We start from the raw sequence: 19678 nt of genomic DNA, 5'->3' as shown, positions 1-19678 counted from the left end.
ACCGATATGACTGGCAACCAGGGCATCTGAACACTGGACTGTGTTCTATTTACTAGGTTAGGCCACGTTGGTGTTTCCAGCCAAACACTGCTTAGTGACAATGGAAGCACAGACATTTTCTTTATTCATAAACCTTTCACACTACAAAAGGAGCCAGCGCTGAAAGGGCTTGGGATTCCTGGACCCTCCAACCCGCACGGTACAAGCACTTCCAGCATCCACCATACACTGTACGCCCACATGCTCCTGGCTTTCCAGACACATCCTCTTAGGCACAACTCTCCCCGACAGGTTTCGAAATCCTACCCCAACTTCAAGGTTGGGCTCAAATGCCAGTCTCCGTGCTCTACCCGAGTCGGAACTTTCCATTGTCCTCTGCGTCTTGCCACCAGCCGGTTCGGCCAGGTGTTGGTCTTGCGCCCCCTGCTGGACAGTTCTTAAGAGATACGAGCAGGTCTCACTGTGGATGCCTTAGAAAGAATTTGGGATGGTAGCCCAGGAAAGCAACCTGACTAATCAACGTGAAATGATGGTGCTGTGATGGGCTGCAGAACTCTTGTGGCCTCCAGTCTGGCCTGGAATCTGGAGCTGGGTCAGCTCACAGAGCTGTGGGCCACATTTGCTCTGGTGCCTCCATCCACCGACAGCTTGGCATGTTGGTGTGCTTCTCCAAGAGGTAATTTGCCAACGAACCAGGAGGTAAATAGCCTTTCCTGAGACACAAGGACCCTGTCTAGAAGCCATGGGGGAAGGCAAGGCACAGAAACCTGGGTTCCAAGAGGCCCACTCTGCTATCACCCATATGTCAGAAGGGTGGAGGCCAAGGCCAGTGGAAAGCAGCCTTACTTAGCCTTCAGGCTTACCTATGTCCCTCGCTTCAGCCCCAGCAGCACTTCCCCAGCACTGGCCCTCGGGACAGGAACCAGATGGGTCCCAGGCAGCAGGTGGCCTCGGAGGGCTGAAGTCAGAGTTAGGTCTTGGCCCTGCTCTCAGGGTGACTTTCTCATCCCAGATCTCGTGCTGTTATTGCTAGGCTGGGTCTGACACCTCAAAAGAAATGTTGGAGAGAACTCCACAGTTGGCCTTGAGAGAGGAAGCTAAAGAGGGTCAAACTGCTGGCCCTAACTTCTTTTGGCTGGTGGGCAGTGGGGACAACCCACAGTAAGTACAAGGCAAGGTCTGGGACCGGAAGACAAAAAAGGCGTATACTGAAGAGTCATCTCTAAGGGGGGGATACTGGTTCCGTACACTCATGGAAGCATCACTCCCAAAGAGCACACCTTCACCTGTTGGATGGGGAGCTCAGTCTGGGAATGATCACAGCAATACTACAGCACTGGTTACAGACCTGTCCTGCCACGGATGCCTGGTGCTTGGCAGCAGCTGACCACTTGGACACTGAGTTAGTAAGAAATAAGCCCAGTGCATCTAGGCTCACACATCTAAGGGCCCATGATCGGACAATAGCTTCTGAGAGGGCTGGAAGATGAGTCCCATCCCTACCCCAGCACCCCTAGTGCTCTGACCACCCTCTCCTGGGGCCAGCCCATCTTCCCAACTCTCACCTTCTGTTGTGACCCACCATGCTGCAATGCGAAATGCCCCTCAGCCCTGCTGGAGGTGTTCCCAAGGCCAGGTGCTGGCCCTCCTTCAGGCTCACAGGTCTTGTCCTTATTTGTGTGTATTTCATTCTCATGCAACACCAAGTGATGGCAGAGGAAAGCCTGATGTGTTCCTGATGGTGGCTCTTCAGACTCATGCAGTATTACCTGAAGGGACAGTAAACATTGTTCCCTAGAGACTTGGCCCATCTGAGGGTCATCGGCTACTGAAGGAGGCCAGGCCAGCCTTGGGACCCCCTATGAACACAGCTCACAACAATGGGCACCCATTGTTGCAAAGACCCAGTGGTACCCAGGATGGAAGGAAGGAAATGTGCTCCAGCCCACCTTAGCTTCTGGAAGCCATTCTGGGATCAGGGACCATGCATCATGCTCCTGACTCAGGTCCAGACCTTGCCAGAGACTCTTACTTCCTGAGACATCGCCTTGCGGCTTATTCTGACCTCGGGGTCACAGAACTATCTGGCTCCTTCTTCAACATGGTAGTTTCTTGGATTCTGGACAGATTCTGCTTTTTGGGACCTCAGTTCTGTCTTCGTATCTCCACTCTCTGACCTGTTTCCCATCCTCTCATCAGCCAACGCCTCTGCTTATTACTCTCTAAGCTTTGGGTAAATTGGCATAGCTCTTCCAACAGCAGAGGTGGGGAATCCAGCCCAGTGCTATGGGAAGGACTGTGCTAAGCTGAAACCTTTGCTGGCTCCAGTCTCTGCCCAGTTCAAGGCCCACCACCATCAGGGGACAAAAAGGAATGGCTGCTCACAGCAACTCCCATTGACAACCAGATGTAAGGCAGTCAGAGGGAACGGTGCCCGTGATCAACTGTGAAAGTTAAGTTTCCCAAGTAAGGCCTCATTTTTATTCTATGTCCACACTGTCCTCCAGCAGGAACATGGCGAGCCTGTGCAACCTGACAGCTTTTTAATGGCGATAAAGCCATTTCAAAGCCCTCACTTCATCCCAGCCTTACACCCAGGGTGGAGGCAGGAAGGTGGGACTGTTCAGGGGGGTTAGGGATTTGTCCTAGGTTGTTGGTGAGGCTGGGCCAGCGTAGAATGCCCTCTTCCCCACCATGAGGTCCAATCATCTCATTGTACGACGTGGGCCAGAGAAATCAGCTGGGTAGGACCAGGGTCTCAGGGTCTTGGAAGATACCACTGCCCAGGTGTGAGCCCCTCCTTTCCAACCCCCACCCAAAACACACACCCCATCTCACCCCTTTCCCTGCGTACCACCCCTCCGCCATGTCTGCGCTCTTCCCCATCCCCACTGGCGATTTTCCCTGGCCGACCCTGGCCTCAGGCCCAACACTTCCCTCACTCCCCTCCCGTGTTGCAGCCTCTCCTTCGCTTTCCCTCCCAACACGTCCTCTCCCAGTGCTGGACTACAGCGTCGTCCTCCCCATCCATTGCTCCAGGCCATGGCCCTCTCCTCCTCTGTTCCCAGCACACCTTCCCACTTCGGGCTCTTCCCTCTTCCTCTGCCAGCTACCCTATCCCCTGGGTCCCCACACAGGCCCTAACCCAACCTGGCCCCTTAGCTCACCCAACCCGAGGAGGAAGCACCACTACCTTCGGCGCCTGGGTGCGGCTCAGTGAGCCTGTCCAGGTGAAGAAACCGGCTGCAGGTGCATGCTGGGAGGTCTAGGCAGCCGGGAGTCTATCTTCATCTTGGTGGGCGTCCCGTTCAGTTCCTCCTGCTGGACCCCGGAGGAAAAGGGGCAGGAGGCGCAGCCAAGACCCAACTCGGTCTTTACCCCAAAATGAATTTCAAACTGACCTATCTCAAAGGACTAGACGAAATCATGGCAGCATGCATAGTCTTGAAGAGGGGAAATTTTTGATTTGACATTAAATCGTAAATTTCTGAACAGCAAAAGTAAAAAGGACAAATTGTAAACTGGGGAAAATATTTGCAACACATATAGCAGTAAGAGTATTTTCTTTACTACAGTTTGTACAAATAAATTCTTAAAAGGACCAACCCAACAGAAAAACTGCTAAACATGAACAAGCAATTCACACACACACACACACAAAATACACATGGCTTTTAAACACGAGGTACAATAGCCAATTTCACTCATAACTGAATGCAAAACATGAGAGCGTTTTTCATTTATCACATCAGAAAACCAGTTTTATAGAGGATTCAGGGAAATTGTTATTTTCATACACACACTGGGAACTACATTTGCAATTTCTATCAGAATATCAAATGCACTTACCCTTGGATTTATCAATTTATCCTGCAGACAAAGTTGTACATATCCCGAGGAGAGTGTGCCGGGATATTCAGCATGGCCTTGTTTGTATTAGCAAAAGATAGAAAAGAACCTACGTGCCCAGCAACAGGGCACTCACTACATGAATCACGGTACATCCCACATAATGGACAACAGCAGTGAAAATAAAAAAAAATGAGGTAGATCTCATAGGCTAAAATAGAACCATCTCCGAGACAGAAGTGAAAAAGCAAGGAGTATCAGTGTGTGTCCTAAGTCCCAATGGGGGGGGGGTTGGGCGGGGGGATACATAAGATTATAAATGCGTGGGCTATCTCTGGAAGGGCTATTAATAATTTTACCACGGTTCTCGCTGGGGTCCTCCTAACGGGGTGCTCTGGCCTTGGAGGGAGACTTACTCTTCAGTTTGTTTTTGTACCCCAACTGTTAGATGAGAGGGGTACCCAGAGGCACACTGAGGAAGTAGCTTGGGAGAAGAGACACAGGCTTTGGCCTGAGTTATTCTAATCCTGTTTTTACTGGCTTTGAAAATGGGATGAGAACTTCCCTCCTGAGGTGAGGGTTAAATAAGATAAAGAACATTTGGCATTTAGCGCGGTGCCCAGCACACGGGACCTGCTCAACTAATGGGGCGGTTAAAACCTTCCAATTGGCCAGCTAGGGCTTGGGTTGCCTCCCGGCCTCTTCCCAACACCACAGATGTGAGTCACTGAGTACGCAGGGTGGTCTAGGAAAGGCCCAAGGAAACCAGGGCCTCTCAAGCCTGGGCCAGGCCCCACACATCATGTCTCCCCAGGGTGTGGAGGCTTGGATTTCTGTCTTTGGAATTTTGTCCCTTGCCCCTAAGACCTGCTCCTTCTATCTGTCCCTTCTCTGCCTCCCTGCCACTGACTGACGGGGACAGAAGCCCATGGTCTCTCTTGGACAATGACAAAAGCTGTCTGTGGTCTCCAGGATTTCTTTCTCCCCTCACCAGCCTAGCCTCCAGGCTCCAGCCACAACTGTACGGCGCCAACACTGGGGTTACACGTATTCTGCACTGAACTCCTTCGCCTGGTGTTAGTTCCTTGGAAACTGCACACTTTTTCTCTGGTCCCTTATTCTACTGCTCCCCCCACCCATTCCACACTTCACAAAAACGTCTCACCACTTTGCACAAGCCACAATCTTTCTCTTTTATTAACTGTCCCCCTCCTGACCATACGAGATTCAGGCTCATAGTAGAAAATGTAGACAATGAAGAAAACTTTAACCACTGCTAATACCAGATGTACTTATTATTTCCTTCCAGTCTTTTCTGTGCATGTACATTTAAGAAAACTGGGCTCTCTGTACATACCATTTAATTTTGTAGTTTTGCATTATTTCGTTTAATATTTTGAACATTTATCATCTCACTAAATCTTTAAAATATGATTTTTAGTGGTTACATAATATTCCATCATATTGTAATTCAATCATTTCCCTATTGTTAGTCATTTCGGTTATTTCCAATGTAAAATAACATTGACAAATACATTAATCATTGTCAAAATACTCATCTTTAGGATAGCTTTCTAAAAGTGGTATTACTGTATCAGAGCATATCAAGATTCTTTTTAAAATGGTTGAGCTTTCCCTAAAATGAAAATGGGTTAATATGGTTTAAAATGTATAAAGAATAATAGGATAAGGGGAAAAAATTCCTAGAAGATGGAAAAGGAATGAGGTGAAAACTGAGAAAGTTGGATAGAGGGAATAACAGCTTAGAACACTTGCTGAGGGCAATACAATGGAAGGAGGTGGCTGGGCTACCCTGCCAAACCTCAGACCGACTTGGCACTGGGAAACTCAGGTACAATGAAGAGTGAGAGGCAGGCAGAGGTGGGCCTCAAACTAAGGGCACTAACCGGAGTCTGTACTAACCAACGACTCCTTTCTCTCCCACTCCTAGGGAAGCAATCCCAAGACAAAAACATCAGAGGATTTTTTGCTAAAGAAATATCAGCGCACCAGACCAAAGGTCTCTGAGTTCTGGCATTTAGAGGTTTCCAGAGAAATAGCTTGCTCTCTATGAATCATTTTAGATGGAAGCCTTTTACTAGACAAATCCCACTCCCATACAGAGGTCTCATTTGGGCTTTCAATACGTACATACAAATCTAAGTCTGTAAGAATCACAACACATCCGAGAGAAGTCTCCAGTGAAAGTAAACAAAGAGGAAAAAGGACTCAGGGGCAGCGGCATAGGGGGGTGATATAATTTAGGTGACAGAAGAGACTTTTAAGACAACTCTTTTAATTAGATACTTAGATTTGAGAGGTATCTCTAAAATGAGAATAGTATGCTACAAAAAAAGGAACAGGAAACAAGGTTCTTAGAAATTAAATTAATTACCACCCTGCTCCCCCCAAAAAATCACTAGAAAGGTTGAAAAGCAATCAAGATACTCTCCCAGAAAATGGCACAAGGAAATGCAAATAATAAAGTAGTTGAGGATCAATCCAGAAGGTCCAACATTTGATTGACAGGAATTCCAGAAAGAGAACAGAAAAAAAAAAATATCAAAAGGGGAAATTGTCACGTAAATAACACAAGAAAATTTCCAAGAGTACAAGTACCTGAGTCACTAAATTGAGAAATTCCACTGAGTACATTAGGGAATTGAGTATGCCAGGGATAAAGAGGAGACTTTAAAATCTTCTGGCCCTGAGGGTAGGGGAACAGATCACAGTAATGTACATACTAATACTACTTATTGATTGTCATAAAAATAAGAATCCAACTAGAATCAGACATCCCAAACTGCTGGGGAAATTTTTCAGTCTAGAATTCCAGAGCCAGTCAAAGTACCAATCCAGTGTGAGGGCAGAGTTTTTGATATGTAAGCACTCAACAACTTAGCCTTCCACATACTCTTTCTTGCCAAGTGACTTGAAGATGTGCTGTAGCAAAATGAAGGAATAAATGAAGAAAGAGGAAGATGTGGAATTCAGGACATAACAGAGCGCAGTGTGACAACAGAACAGTAGGCAGAAAGACCACCAAGGACAGACTAGAGCCGGAGGCTGGAGGTCTCAGGAAGGGAGACACAGAGGAAAAAGGAGCTCGAGTAATTGGATGCGGAACTTGAAAATAACTGAGGATGTGAAATAAGCAACCAGGACAAGGGGGAAGAAAGGCAACTAGAACCTCCAGTGAGAACAAAATGCTGTTCCGAAAAGGAATAATCACAGTCAGCTACTCAGATCTGCAGTGAACATTTACACGGTCACAACAACGACGCTGTTTATTTTCAACTTGTAGAACCAATCAATAAACAAAGCATAAAAGACCAACTATGATTACAGAACAGAATTCAATAATGACCAGACTTGACTTTGTCAGAGGCAGAGATGTGGAAAAAGGAAGGAGAAAGGGCAGGGTGCACCCCACGTCTTACAAAAGGAAGAACTGAGATACTGTTTATAGTTAATACAAGAAAAACTAAGTATGTAAATATAATAAATAATTTATTTTTTCCTAATTATAAAATTCTTGCTCCTTATAGGAAATATGGTAATTACTTAAAAAAGAAAAAACCTCTTTAACCATCCATAGTTCTATTATCCACGGGACCTGGATTTGAGCCTGAACTCTGCATTTTACCATCTAGTGACCAAGTCACTTAACCACTTACAACATTTTCTTGTATTTCCTTCAGGTAATTTATCTATATACTTTTTAATAGTATATAGCATATGTAACAACATGAGAACTGTACTATATACACAATTTTGAATCCAGATTGTTTTTCACTTTAAAGCATGAAGTAAAACTCTGGATACATATGTCGTGCTCTTCTGTATTTCTAAATATACTTCTAAATACGCCCTCGGCCATCAGGCAGTCAGAGTTTCCCAGGGATGGGGCTTGAACCAAATCTCACAAGAAATCAAAGGTTAAGCTAAGGAGGTGGGAGCTGGATGGGGAGTGGCAGGGAGTGATTCCAGGCCCCTAAGACTGTGGGAGCAAAGGCACACAGACGAGCAAGCATGTGCCTCGAGGGTACAATAAAAGGTGCGTAGGAAGAGAGAAGGTTGGAAAGAGACTAAGAAGAGCTTAGTAAATCATGTAAATGACCACCCCTAGGCCTGGCCTGACTGACAGCTCTTGGCAACTTACGAAAACAGGGCTTCAAAGCTCCCATCCACTTCTAGCAAGACCAGCCAAAGGAGAGATCACCCTAAGGAAAAGGAGAACCGAAGCCAACTCTGAACAAGGGGCAGACACTTGTTGTCAGAAACTGTATAGAAAGCGATGGGTAGTTATTCATTTTGAGGGCTGGAATTGAATTGGGAGGGAAAGTTATTAGTTGGGGAAGAATGTGATCTGATCATCCACTAGGCTCACATGATTTGTGCAGGACCGGGGTCCTGACCCTGGGTGCAGGTTTGTGGAATTCCAGATCTGGAGATGAGAAACACAAGCAGAAATGTAAAGTCACTTTGTTGAATGAGGAACACAAATGCATGCTATGTAAAACGGTTTGCTCACATAAATATTTGATACAGTCACTTAAAATACAAATAAGTTAGGTCACAGAGTCTTAACAGCCAAGGGTTGGCAGAGGCACAGAACCCCCAGGGAAGTCCCTGTAGTTAGCGTCCTGTTTTGCTGGAACCGTAGATGCGTAGACCCTTACACCCCCTCCCTCTCTGATCACACATATTCTTGCCCTGCAGGCTTTATTTCACTGCAGGGGCTTATTACCTTGGTTGCACATTGGATCCCCTCCAGAGTTTAAAAAATACTGAGGCCTGGGGAATAGAAAAAAACTTTCAAAGAGCCCTAGGTGATTCTGACATGCAGCCAAGGTTGAAAACCACTGCTTTACTGCAGGGTTGGGTCACTGATTCTCCAACCTAGCTTTATATCACAATCACCTGGGTAGCTTTTCTGAACTACCTATGAATGGAAGTCTTTAGCCAGCAAATTACAATCACCCATGATTGGATATTCAACACTGAGAATGAACATACAATGTGAAGCTAAAACAGTTTAACTGTCTTAATGCTCATAAATCTCAGTTGGTAACTTTCAGGAACATACACGGTTGGCCTCATGGTCAAGGTCACAGATTTACCCCAAACCTTCAGATCTGCTCTCCCTCTCTTTTCAGCTTCCTGATAATGCAGGGAAAACCCCTACATTCTAAGTGTTCCTACTCCCAGCAGAGACGTGTGGTGTTATCTCTGGGTCTCTCCACCCGCACACAGGGGGACAGGAACAGGCACCGTTGGGTCAGTGAGGGCATGAGCATTTTTGATTCTTACTTTTGAATCCCACTGATTTCTTGTGTTTGTGTCCTTATGATTTAGAGTGAAACTGGGAAAAGAAGTTGCACATGCTTTGATGAAAGACAACAGTTGAAGGGGAAAAAGAGGAAATTCATAAGCTTTCTTGTGTGTCTGTCTTCTGCATGTGAAAGTGCTCTGTAAACTACAAAACACTGTTGATTAATATTTAGTCTTGTAGAAATGAAAGAATAAACGCATGGGACTTCTGCCTGAGAGCTGTACCAAACTGCGTATTATCAGGTACGACATTTATGATAAATGCTCTTGTGTGCTGAGGGGATGGTGGTGGACAGACCCAGAAATCAGACTTAAATTCCAGTCTCAGATTTGCTGCTTGCTGGTCACACTGCCTAAGGCACACCCCAAAATCTGTCACCTCAGCTTCCATATCTGAAAATGAGAGTACATACCCCATCTCAGGCTCTCCACAGATCTGGGCGGGGATTACAGGTGGTTAGACAAGCAGCATGGCAGAACAAAGAGAATCTGGATTTAGGTTCTTGGATTTCAATACAGGCTCTGTCACTTGTTACACAGCCTTGCTTTAAATGACCACTCTCAGGTGAATGTGGCAAACACCTCTTTCAATGTTATAAAGGTCAGGATCTACATGAAAGCATGAGCTAAGTACTGGGTGTCATGATTTCATACATGTGGGTACACAAAGAATAAAGTTCTATATAAATACAAGGCAATATTATTACATAACTCTACCTATTGCATAGTTTTATAAATAATTTTCCAGGAGTAAAGGCTCAATGGTAACAAAGGTATCTTACCTTAGCCAGTTTCTTCATCCTTCTAAAAGTTTTCATATTCCAATACCTTTGAATTTCTCAAAAAAAAACAAATTAAGATCTTAGGAATCTCACTCTGCCTTCTCCCTGTCCCTTTCTTTCCCTCTTTGGTCATCACAGAATGAGGAGGGCTCCATTCTGTCTTCTAAAGACCATCCAGAAAGTGAGACTGACACACTGAGCCCGCTGGCTGGGCCTAGGCAGAATGAGAGCCGAGAAAACCTCTAGGCGAGCTGTACGGACTCCCCTGTCGGGGAAGGGGGCGGTTAGGGGCATCTCACTCAAATGGAATGCAGCAGGAACTGGGCTTATGGTACTTGGAGAGTTGCTGATCTTAGCAAACGAACACAGCCCGGCAGCACTTGGCAGCCCCAGTGTGTGGTCTCCATTAGTCCTCAAGTGCTTGGCCATCTAGACTGGGGAATGGTCACGAGGCTCGTCTGAAGTCCCCAGGGCTTTACCACACCAAGGTTCATGAGGTATAGACAATGAGGGAGACAGCTGTTTCCTACTTCTGTCCATTTTAGGAGCAGTAAATGGTTATCAGGTTTAACAAAATGCTTTTTGAATGACCTAGGTAATGGAAAGATGATAAATATTCATAGATGAGTTGGGGAATTGCGACCTTGCGTGGTTTCCTTTACTGGTCACTGCTTAACCCAAAATACTAGGACACAAGGTTCAAATCTCCCAAATTTCATCAGGCAGACCTATACCAGTAACCTGCCTGCTGCTCAAGGAATTACCAGTTTTGAACAACAAAATTTAGAGACCAGCCAGGTGGTTCAGGTGCTTGGAGCACCATGCTCCTGACGCTGAGGTCGCCAGTTCGATTCCCACATGGGCCAGGGAGCTGCGCCTTCTACAGCTAAGATTGTGAACAACAGTTCTCTCTGAAGCTGGGCTGCCATGGGCTACGGTGGCCAGTGTGAGTGGCCGGCAGCTAGCGTGAGCGGCCAACAGCCGGCCGTGAGCTTCTGTGAGCAGCCAACCAGCAATCAACTGCCTCAGCCAGGGGAGTGCAAGGCTCATAATACCAGCATGGGCCAGGGAGCTGTGTTCTACACAACCAGGCTGAGAAACTACGGCTTGGACCGGAGTGGAGTGGGGAGGTGGAAAAAGGGGGGAAAAAAATTTAAAAATACCTTTCCCCAAATGGGACCTTTATCACTTAGCTTTGTATGACCCATTTCTAAGAAAGCCACATTCTATTTCAGACAATGTGACCACTTAGGGTAGTTAAAAACAAAGCCCTTGCCTTTAAGTGCTTAGTTTTCATTTTCTTTAAATTAGCCTCTGAAACGCTTGTATTTTGTGCTGCACTCCCGAAAACTGTTCATTTTAAGGACATAGCAGGCGTCACTTTTACAAAGGAGGAAGCACAGAGGTGTACGTTAGAGGGGCAGTAGGCACGACCAATGCCTGAAGGCCTTCCTCTTCCTCGGCTTGTTACTCAACAAGGTGGGTCCGGTGGTGGCGCATGAGGTGTGAGTTTGAAATGAAAGCAGCACCACACCTCTCACATTCGTAGGGCTTCTCCCCAGTGTGGGTTCTCTGGTGCACAGTGAGGCTCGACCTCTGCCTGAAGGCCTTGCCACACTCACTGCACGTGTAAGGTTTCTCCCCATTATGGATTCGCTGATGAATGAGCAGGTACGAGCTGCAGGTGAAGGCCTTCCCACACTCATTACACACGTAAGGAAGATCCCCGCTGTGAATCCTCTGGTGCACAATAAGGCAAGAGAGCTGGCTGAAGGCTTTTCCACACTCGCTGCAGTCATAAGGTTTCTCTGCAGTGTGAATTCTCTGGTGCACGATGAGGTGTGAAAAACAGCTGAAGGCCTTCCCACACTCTTTACACTCATATGGCTTCTCACCAGTATGGCTTCGCTGATGCACAATAAGGTTTGCGCTCTGGGTGAAGGCTTTGCCACAGTCGTTACAGGCAAAGGGCTTCTCCCCGGTGTGGATCCTCTGGTGTACAATGAGGTTTGAGCTTCGAGTAAATGTCTTCCCACATTCGTTACATTCGTAGCATTTCTCTGTAATGTGTACTTTCTGGTGCCGGGCAAGCTGTGAGCTATAACTGAAGGCTTTCTCACATTCACTGCACTTAAACGTTTTCTCTAAGGAGTGGATTTTTTGATGGACAGTCAGATTTGAACTCTGAGTGAAGGCTTTCCCACATTTTGAACAAACGTAGGGTTTCTGGCCAGTGTGGATCCGCTGATGCACTACAAGGTTTGCGCTCTGAATGAAGGCCTTCCCACACTCACGACATTCAAAGGGTTTCTCGCCAGTGTGGATCCGCTGATGCACTACGAGGTTAGCACTCTGACTAAAACCTTTCCCACACACACTGCATGTAAAAGGCTTCTGCCCAGGCTGGCTTTTCTGATTTTTAACAGGGCCAGAACTAAGGCTGTCTCTTTCCCCAAATGTCTGATACTTCTGGTCTTCCTCTTCTTTGAAACTTTCAGGTACATGATAATCCTTCACTGTCACTTGTCTGAAGTCTTTCTTTTCCTTCTTAATTCTCGGCCTCTTTAACAGGGTCCCCTTTTCACAGGCTTCTCCTAACTCAGATCCTTGAGGGTCAGCTTTCTGGATTCTGCCTAGTATCATGAAGGGTTCTTCTGCTTCATCACATATCTCAGTTTTAGGAACCAACAACTGTGGGATCTTGGTTTCAGCAGCTGAGACAACAAATAGAAAATACACTGTTAGCGTCTTCTGACCTAGAAAACGAATAGGATCATGAAATAACAAGAGTCAGGAAGTATGTGACTTCAGCATCTGTAAAATGGCTCAGTCAGAGAAAAGAAACCCCTCCCATTTCACCTCTCTTCTGTGGGTCCTTCTGCCTGTCTGTGACCTCCCCCACGCCTACTGCAGGATCCACTGACTCATGATCTTTCTAGAACTTCCATTCCACTTAACTTCATTAGACACTTAACCCACCTGCTCATGCCAGGAAAGGTGTCTCCAGACAAGTCTCCTCCTGACTGTGTGATGACTGATCTCGCAATTAAGACTGGTTATGGAGGACACCAGTCTCTCCCCAGGCTTGCCGCTTACCATAGGCACTTAGGGTGGATTAACTTACAACCCACCAGTTAATTAGAGAGATTCCCTACCTGTAAACAAAAATCTAGGCAACTCAGGCTTTTGTGCATGAGGATGCTGGATAGCAAAGAGAGGCTATGCATGGACAGAAAGGACCACAGTGGCCAAAAGCATGCAAAACATCAGGAGGCTGTGTAGCAGAGAGGTTAAGAACATGAATTCTGGAGCCAGTCTGCCTGGTTTCAAATACCTGCTCTGCACTTACCAGCTGCATGAGTTTGGACTAGGAACTTAACTTCTCTGTGCCTCAGTTTCCTTATCTCTAAAACAGGGACAATAATAGTATCTACCTCATAAGACCATGAGATGATTAACTGAGTTTCTCTGTCAATTGCTGAGAGCAGCCATGGAGCACAGTAAGTGGTTCTGTGAGTGTCTGCAGTGACTTTCAGCCTGGCCAGTGGGCTTTGGGTCACAGTGCCAGGAGCCAGGAATGAACCTCAGGGGATGGGAGTGGCTAAGGTGATAGATGGCAACACTAGAGGGGACTAAAGAAGAATGTGAACAGAGTCAACACCTTACCTCTTGTATCGAGGAAACGCTGACCTTTTTGAGTTAAGGGTGAGACACGGCGTAGCCTGCTCCACAATGCCAAACAATATGAGCACACCAAAACTTCCCGAAGTTTTGAAACTGACTAGTCAGGAAGTTTTGAAACTTCCTGAAGTTTTGAAACTGTAGCTGCTCTACTTTGCCTCAGAACCCAAATAAGTGTCAGAAAGGGGTCCTGCAGGCAGTAACTTCACAGTTCGTGTCTGTTTCCTATCCACCCCCACCACCCTTGACACTGCCATGTGCGCCCATGTGGCCAGTGTTGCTTTCCATCAGTGTTGGTAGAGGGAACCCTTACAAAGCATGAATTAAATCAAGCTCAGGAAACGTACTCAAATAAGAAGTGGAATGAAAGTCAGCAGGGGTGAGAGGCAGGCCTGCAGGAGAGGGGGTCTTCCCCCAGCGGGTGTCAGCTTAGACGTGATCATGGCTTCAGCAGCAACTGCCAATGGGGTTGGGGTGGGAGGAACCCAGCATCCACAAAACACCTTTCCGGCTCAGGCCAGGGTGAACCAAGGAGGTGACTGAGTGGGACAGGGATGTCAGGGTGCTACCCAATATGGGGGGCAGGGAAACAGCCCAGTTTGGTTGCCTGGCTAAGACCACGCTAACATGAAATTCCATCACAATCGTTCAGATAAAAAAGGCAATGCTGGAGAAAGGAAATGCCTGAGTACTGGATGCAGTAGAGCCTGAATGTGACAGTAAAAAAATGTGAAATGTTAATCTTTTTCTGGTTATTTCTATTCCTACTGTTCTGATGTCTTGTTTTTGTTTTGTTTTGTTTTTTTAAATTTACTCCCTTTTTCTCCCTGTAATTTAACTGCTCTCATATCTTCTTGTCGTCTTACGTACTTTTTCCCTGTACTTCTTTCCCCTACTCTAACACTTCTCTACCACTCGCCTCTCCTGGTGTTTAATTTTTTTTTTTTTTAACGTGTGAAATATTCTGATTTTTCTTTGTAGTTTCATGTCTCTTCGGCTTTTCTTCATTACATTCTTCTCATTTATGTTCTCTGCTCTTCTTTATCACCTGCATCTCACCTTACTTTTCTCCCTTCTAATGTCTCCTTCTCTTTTTTGCCACCTCCTTCTTCTTATCCTTTAGCTCCCCACCACTAACACTGGGGGCCCCCACCCCCACCAAGCATCTCTCCAACAGAAAAAGCCCAGGAATACTCTAGTTCATAGCCCCACTCCCTCCCGACCTCACTCCCACCTTCTTTACTGTGAGGATTAGAATATTAGAAAGACATGAAAGATGAAGACCAATGGGTACTACTGAATCAATTAGGTCCCATAACAGAAACAATTCCTTCTGTTCTGTTTATGTTAAAATTATTACAGAACCGGGGACAATCGTAACCTAAAGGGTCTTAATATAAGAGGTTATTTAGGGGCGGCCGGGTGGCTCAGTTGGTTAGAACATGAGCTCTGAACAACAGGGTTGCTGGTTCAATTCCCACACGGGATGGTGGGCTGCGCCTCCTGCAACTAGATTGAAGGACAATGACTTGGAGCTGATGGGCCCTGGAGAAACACACTGCTCCCCAATATAAAAAAAAAAAGAAAAAGAAAGAGGTTATTTAACAATTTCATTACTGGAATAAAGAGTTAGGGTGTTCGCAAGTGTCCAAGAGAATCAAGGCCAATTCTGTGTCCACAAACTCCAACCTACTTGAGCGATTAATTAGCCAATTACTTGGGACCTGTTAACCTCAGCTTCTTTGAGATGGTATTTTTTCCTTTTTTGGATCTTATAGGATTACTGTAACTTTAGGAAAAGTACAGAAATAAATAAAAACTCATTGTGATCAACTACAGCACAGGTGACAAGCCACTAGTACCCTCCATGAAGACCCAATTTTGAACATCATCACAGCTGACACAACTGCTCAAAATCTTCTAGATTTTGCACAAAGACCTATGAAAACAGAACATCTCCAGAGCATTTTCACAAAAATTACCACAAAAGGTGAGCCTTCCTACCTTCGCTAGCTTCTCTTGCAGGCTCAGCAACCTGTGATAAACACAAAGTATATGACAAGGACATGTAGCTACATGTGTGAATACATATGAAACCTGCTGAACAATAAATGTGATTACAAGGTGAATTTGGAGTTCACCCGTGTTTCTCGGGCATTCTGAGACTGTGTGCAAAGGAAGCCATTTCCCAGAGAAATGCACAGGCATCTTTCAGCATTCCTCTTTCTGGCTCTCCCTGACACGTAGAACACCTCAGTATTCTCTGTTGCTCGAGCTAAGAGACCAGAACACCGTTCTCTGAAAAGATTTTGAGAAATCCCAGTGGTCCAATCCTGAATCAGGGGGTTGAACCTTACCTGCAGAGGTCATGTTCCCATGAGCCTCCAGTATCTCGGTCTTGGCCACAGTCCCTGGTGTTGAGCAGCTGCCAAGGGCTGAAGCAGCAGGCACGTCCTGCGTTGCTTTCAAGACTACCGCCATGTCCCAGAACACATTCTGACCCTAGAGACAAGCAGGCACAGGTGGGCTTATAAGGGGACTGTCGTGGGGGGGGGGGGTGTCAGCTTTTGAAGATAAGAACATAAGTAATTATTCCTGGAGGCCACAAAACCAACAAACCCAAATCCCCAAACATTAAAAAATGAAAATTTAAAAAAAAGAAAAGGAAGCCAGTCTTCCTGATCCCCAAGATGAGTCAGGCACAGCAGCAAGCCGGCCACCTTCTCGCCCATCGCTTTGCTTTCACCTCACTGCCCACTCTAGCATCCGAACCTAACTTGCCAGTGGGTGCATGACAGGCTAAGAGAGCACAGGGGGACATTTTCCAGAGTAAAATTTTCGGAGGTCTAAAGATCAAAGATCATATTACAAAAAGGCTTTGGGGAACCTCATCTGGCTAGTGGTGAGGGGAGCGTTTGAAAACATTAAGGACCACAGTACAAAGCACAGGCTCACCACTCACAGTGCGGTCTGCAGATCACCTGGGAGCTGGTGAGAAATGCAGAATCTCAGACCACACCCCAGACCTTCTGGAACAGAATCTGTATTTTAAGAGGGCCCCCCCCAACTCCCATGATTCCTATGCATGTTAAAGTCTGAGAAGCACAGGTTAGACTTATCACATCCTAAATGGAATCACTTGAAGAGTTTTGAGAACTACAGAAGTCTGGGTCCCACCCCGAGATAATGATTCATTGGAATGGGGTATGGCATGGGCATCACAATTTTATAAAAAGCTCCCCAGGTAATTCTGTGTAGCAGTTTGCGAACCATTGGTTATAGAAAGTACTAAATGTCACTTTAATCCAAAGAGGATGCTTTTGTCATATTCCAAAGGACTAAGCTCAGCACCATAGCTAACCAACAAGACTCCAGATGTGCAAGCAGAGAGACCATGTCCCCTCTGAAACCACTTGAGATTTTCACCTCTCCTCCTCCTTCCTCCAACACCATTATTTACCTTTTCCTCCTGTTCTGCTACATCAAGGCCTGTCTGGGGTCCCTCTCCAGGAGCCCAGACTTTGATGTTCCCAGAGTGCACTTGTTGGCTGGATGCCTGACCTAGGAAGTTTTCTTCCTCTTCCTCTTCCTTTTTCACTGTCACTGGACCCCAAGGGGCCAAGGCCATGGCTTCTCTCAAATCTGCAGTCATCTTCGCTGCTCAGCAGGGGAACTCCTACAGCTGGGGGCTGCCCAGCAGAGGTCAAGCCCCATCTAATCTTTAAGCTGAAAAGTTTCTTCTTGAGTTTCTCCCCGGGGCCAGGATGAGTATTGTCTACTGAGAAATCAGAAAACATTGTTAGCACCGAGTGGGAGTTTGGCTGGATGCCACTGCGTCCCTTGGCCACTTTCCCCAGCGCCTAGCCTAGGCAGCGGCCAGCGCAGCACAGGGTGTGCTCTACTCCTCCCTCATTGGATGGAAGGGGTTGGACTGTAAACATGTAATTTGTCCCCATTATAATTACATTCCAAACAGCTTTATATAATGTCTATTGACTTTTTCCTGATTATTAGTGTCTTTATTGTAAAAACTTGAAAAATACAGAAAATGATTAAGAAAAATCACCTCCACAGAGAAAACCACTGTATATCGTGGAATATGATAGCTCTTTTGAGGGAAAACTTCCAACCACACTGACAATTAGAACAACTTAAACTTTTTGTTTTTAACTACGCAGATACATATTTTCACAATTATCATCTTTTTTTAAAAAGAAGATTTTAGTGCTAAGGTTAAACAATTGAATGAACAAAAGAATCTCAAGAAATCAACATGTTAGGAGTGGTTACCTCTGGGTGATGTAATTACAAGTACTTTTGACGTTCTTTTTGTTTGATTTTTATATGTTCCATTTCTTCCAAATGTCTTTTGAAACCAAGTATTACTCTGAAGATAAAAAGATTGTTTCATGTTGCCATTCTTTATACTTACCATTTTTACTAGCTACACAATAACCCATGGTGCTGATTAACTGTCATTCTCATTGATAAAGGATCAGAAATATATAGAATATGTACTACACACAAAATAATAGCTATCAATCGACTTATCAGTCTTTTCTCTGCACTTCCATACATGTATGTACACCTTCACATTCACACATACTGCTTATTTTTCCAAAATACACATTAGATCACACATGTACAGTTCAGAAATCTGCATTGTTTATTTTTTTAACTCAATTTCTCTATTTCACAATAGTCTTGGCAGTCTTAGGAAGATGTTTCATACATACATACAGAGCTATCTCATTCTGGCATAGTACTCTACATGATACCTATAATTTACTTAACCATCCTTTATTTATGAACAATTGCTTTAGTAAAAGAAGTTTTGTTTCCAGTTACTTTCGTAATAATAAACGTTAAATTTTTTCTGTGTAAACAGAATAGAAGGATTATTGGTTGAAGAATTTTATGGTTGACACGTATTGCCCAACTGCTTTCTAAAAGGCCCGCACCAAATCACACCGTTACCAACGTAACAGTACCCCTTTATCATAGCTAAGCCAGCAAGTTTTGGTTGTTGTTTTAAAGACTTTGTGATAAAATCATCTTACCATTCTTGTTGATTATGAAGAGCATGAAAATTTTCTATTCCCCTTTAGATGCTTTATTAGAAAAAAAGTGCTAAATTTTACTGACTCCCTTTTTGCTGCTCCTGAAGTCATCAGCTTTTTCTGAAGTGCTAACTGACAAGTTATTGCATATCGTACATTGAATTTCTTGAGTAACGCAATACTTTCATTTCTGCAACAAATTTAATTCTGGAGAATTAATCTTTCCTTGGTCAGCTGCCTTCCACCAGGTAGGAAGGCCCTGAACACTCGTTTCACCTGTGTATACGCCAGACCGGCCACTGTACTGCCATCAGACTGCTCATCAAACTCAACGCGGCCTCCAGCCCCAGACACCACAGAGGCCCCTATCAAAGACTTCCCTTTCAATGTCCTTTCCCCGTCTCCGAATGTGACAACCCATCTCATCTGCCTCCAGGCCCCACGCAGTCCTGTTCTCGGGGTAAGCCTGGCGTGGGGAGGTTCGTGTCCAACCTCCCCCGAGGCCAGGCCCCCGCTAGGCGACAGCCGGGTTTCCGAGGTGGTGGGACGCGGAGCCACCCTCGGACAGACAGGGCTGCTGTCCCCCAAGGGAGGACACGCCCGCCCGACCCTGTGATGGCCCCTCCCGCGCCACCGACGTTCGCAACCAACCCCGCCAGCCCGGCTCACCGCGCGCCGCAGAGAGGCCCGGCCGCAGCTCGCGGGCTTTGGAGCAGAAGGCCCGCAGGCCGGGACCTCGGCGCCCACCGGCGCGAGAACAATGACCGGACAGGAAGTGCCTCGGGATGGGCTTCCGGCTCCCCAAGTCTCCAGGCCGGCCTCTCTAGGAATCTGGGAGGTGGTTTCCTCTCGATGGGTGTCCAACATCGCTCCGGACGAGGGACGAGAGCAAAAGCGCTTTGCAGGATGCCAGTGGGTTTGTGGCCCTGAGCCTCGGGGAGCGGAGCATTCCCAGGCTGGGCAGGGGCAGTG

At 46.1% G+C, this 19678-nt stretch overlaps 1 protein-coding gene across 1 annotated transcript; it reads right to left on the bottom strand.

The window, feature by feature from the left end:
* Positions 1 to 96: 96 nt before the first annotated feature.
* On the bottom strand, positions 97 to 19445 carry ZNF35 (zinc finger protein 35). Its single transcript, XM_081073092.1, has 5 exons — positions 19376 to 19445; positions 17107 to 17421; positions 16004 to 16148; positions 3194 to 12679; positions 97 to 1769 (listed from the first exon to the last, which is right to left on the bottom strand). Exons 2-4 carry the CDS (start codon positions 17296 to 17298, stop codon positions 11433 to 11435), a joined length of 1584 nt encoding a protein of 527 aa, XP_080929218.1. The 5' UTR covers positions 17299 to 17421; positions 19376 to 19445; the 3' UTR covers positions 97 to 1769; positions 3194 to 11432.
* Positions 19446 to 19678: the final 233 nt, after the last annotated feature.

Source organism: Rhinolophus hipposideros, assembly GCF_964194185.1.
Source record: "Rhinolophus hipposideros genome assembly, chromosome: 14".
In the NCBI taxonomy this organism is placed as follows: Eukaryota; Metazoa; Chordata; class Mammalia; order Chiroptera; family Rhinolophidae; genus Rhinolophus; species Rhinolophus hipposideros.
This window is presented reverse-complemented; position numbering and strand designations above follow the sequence as displayed.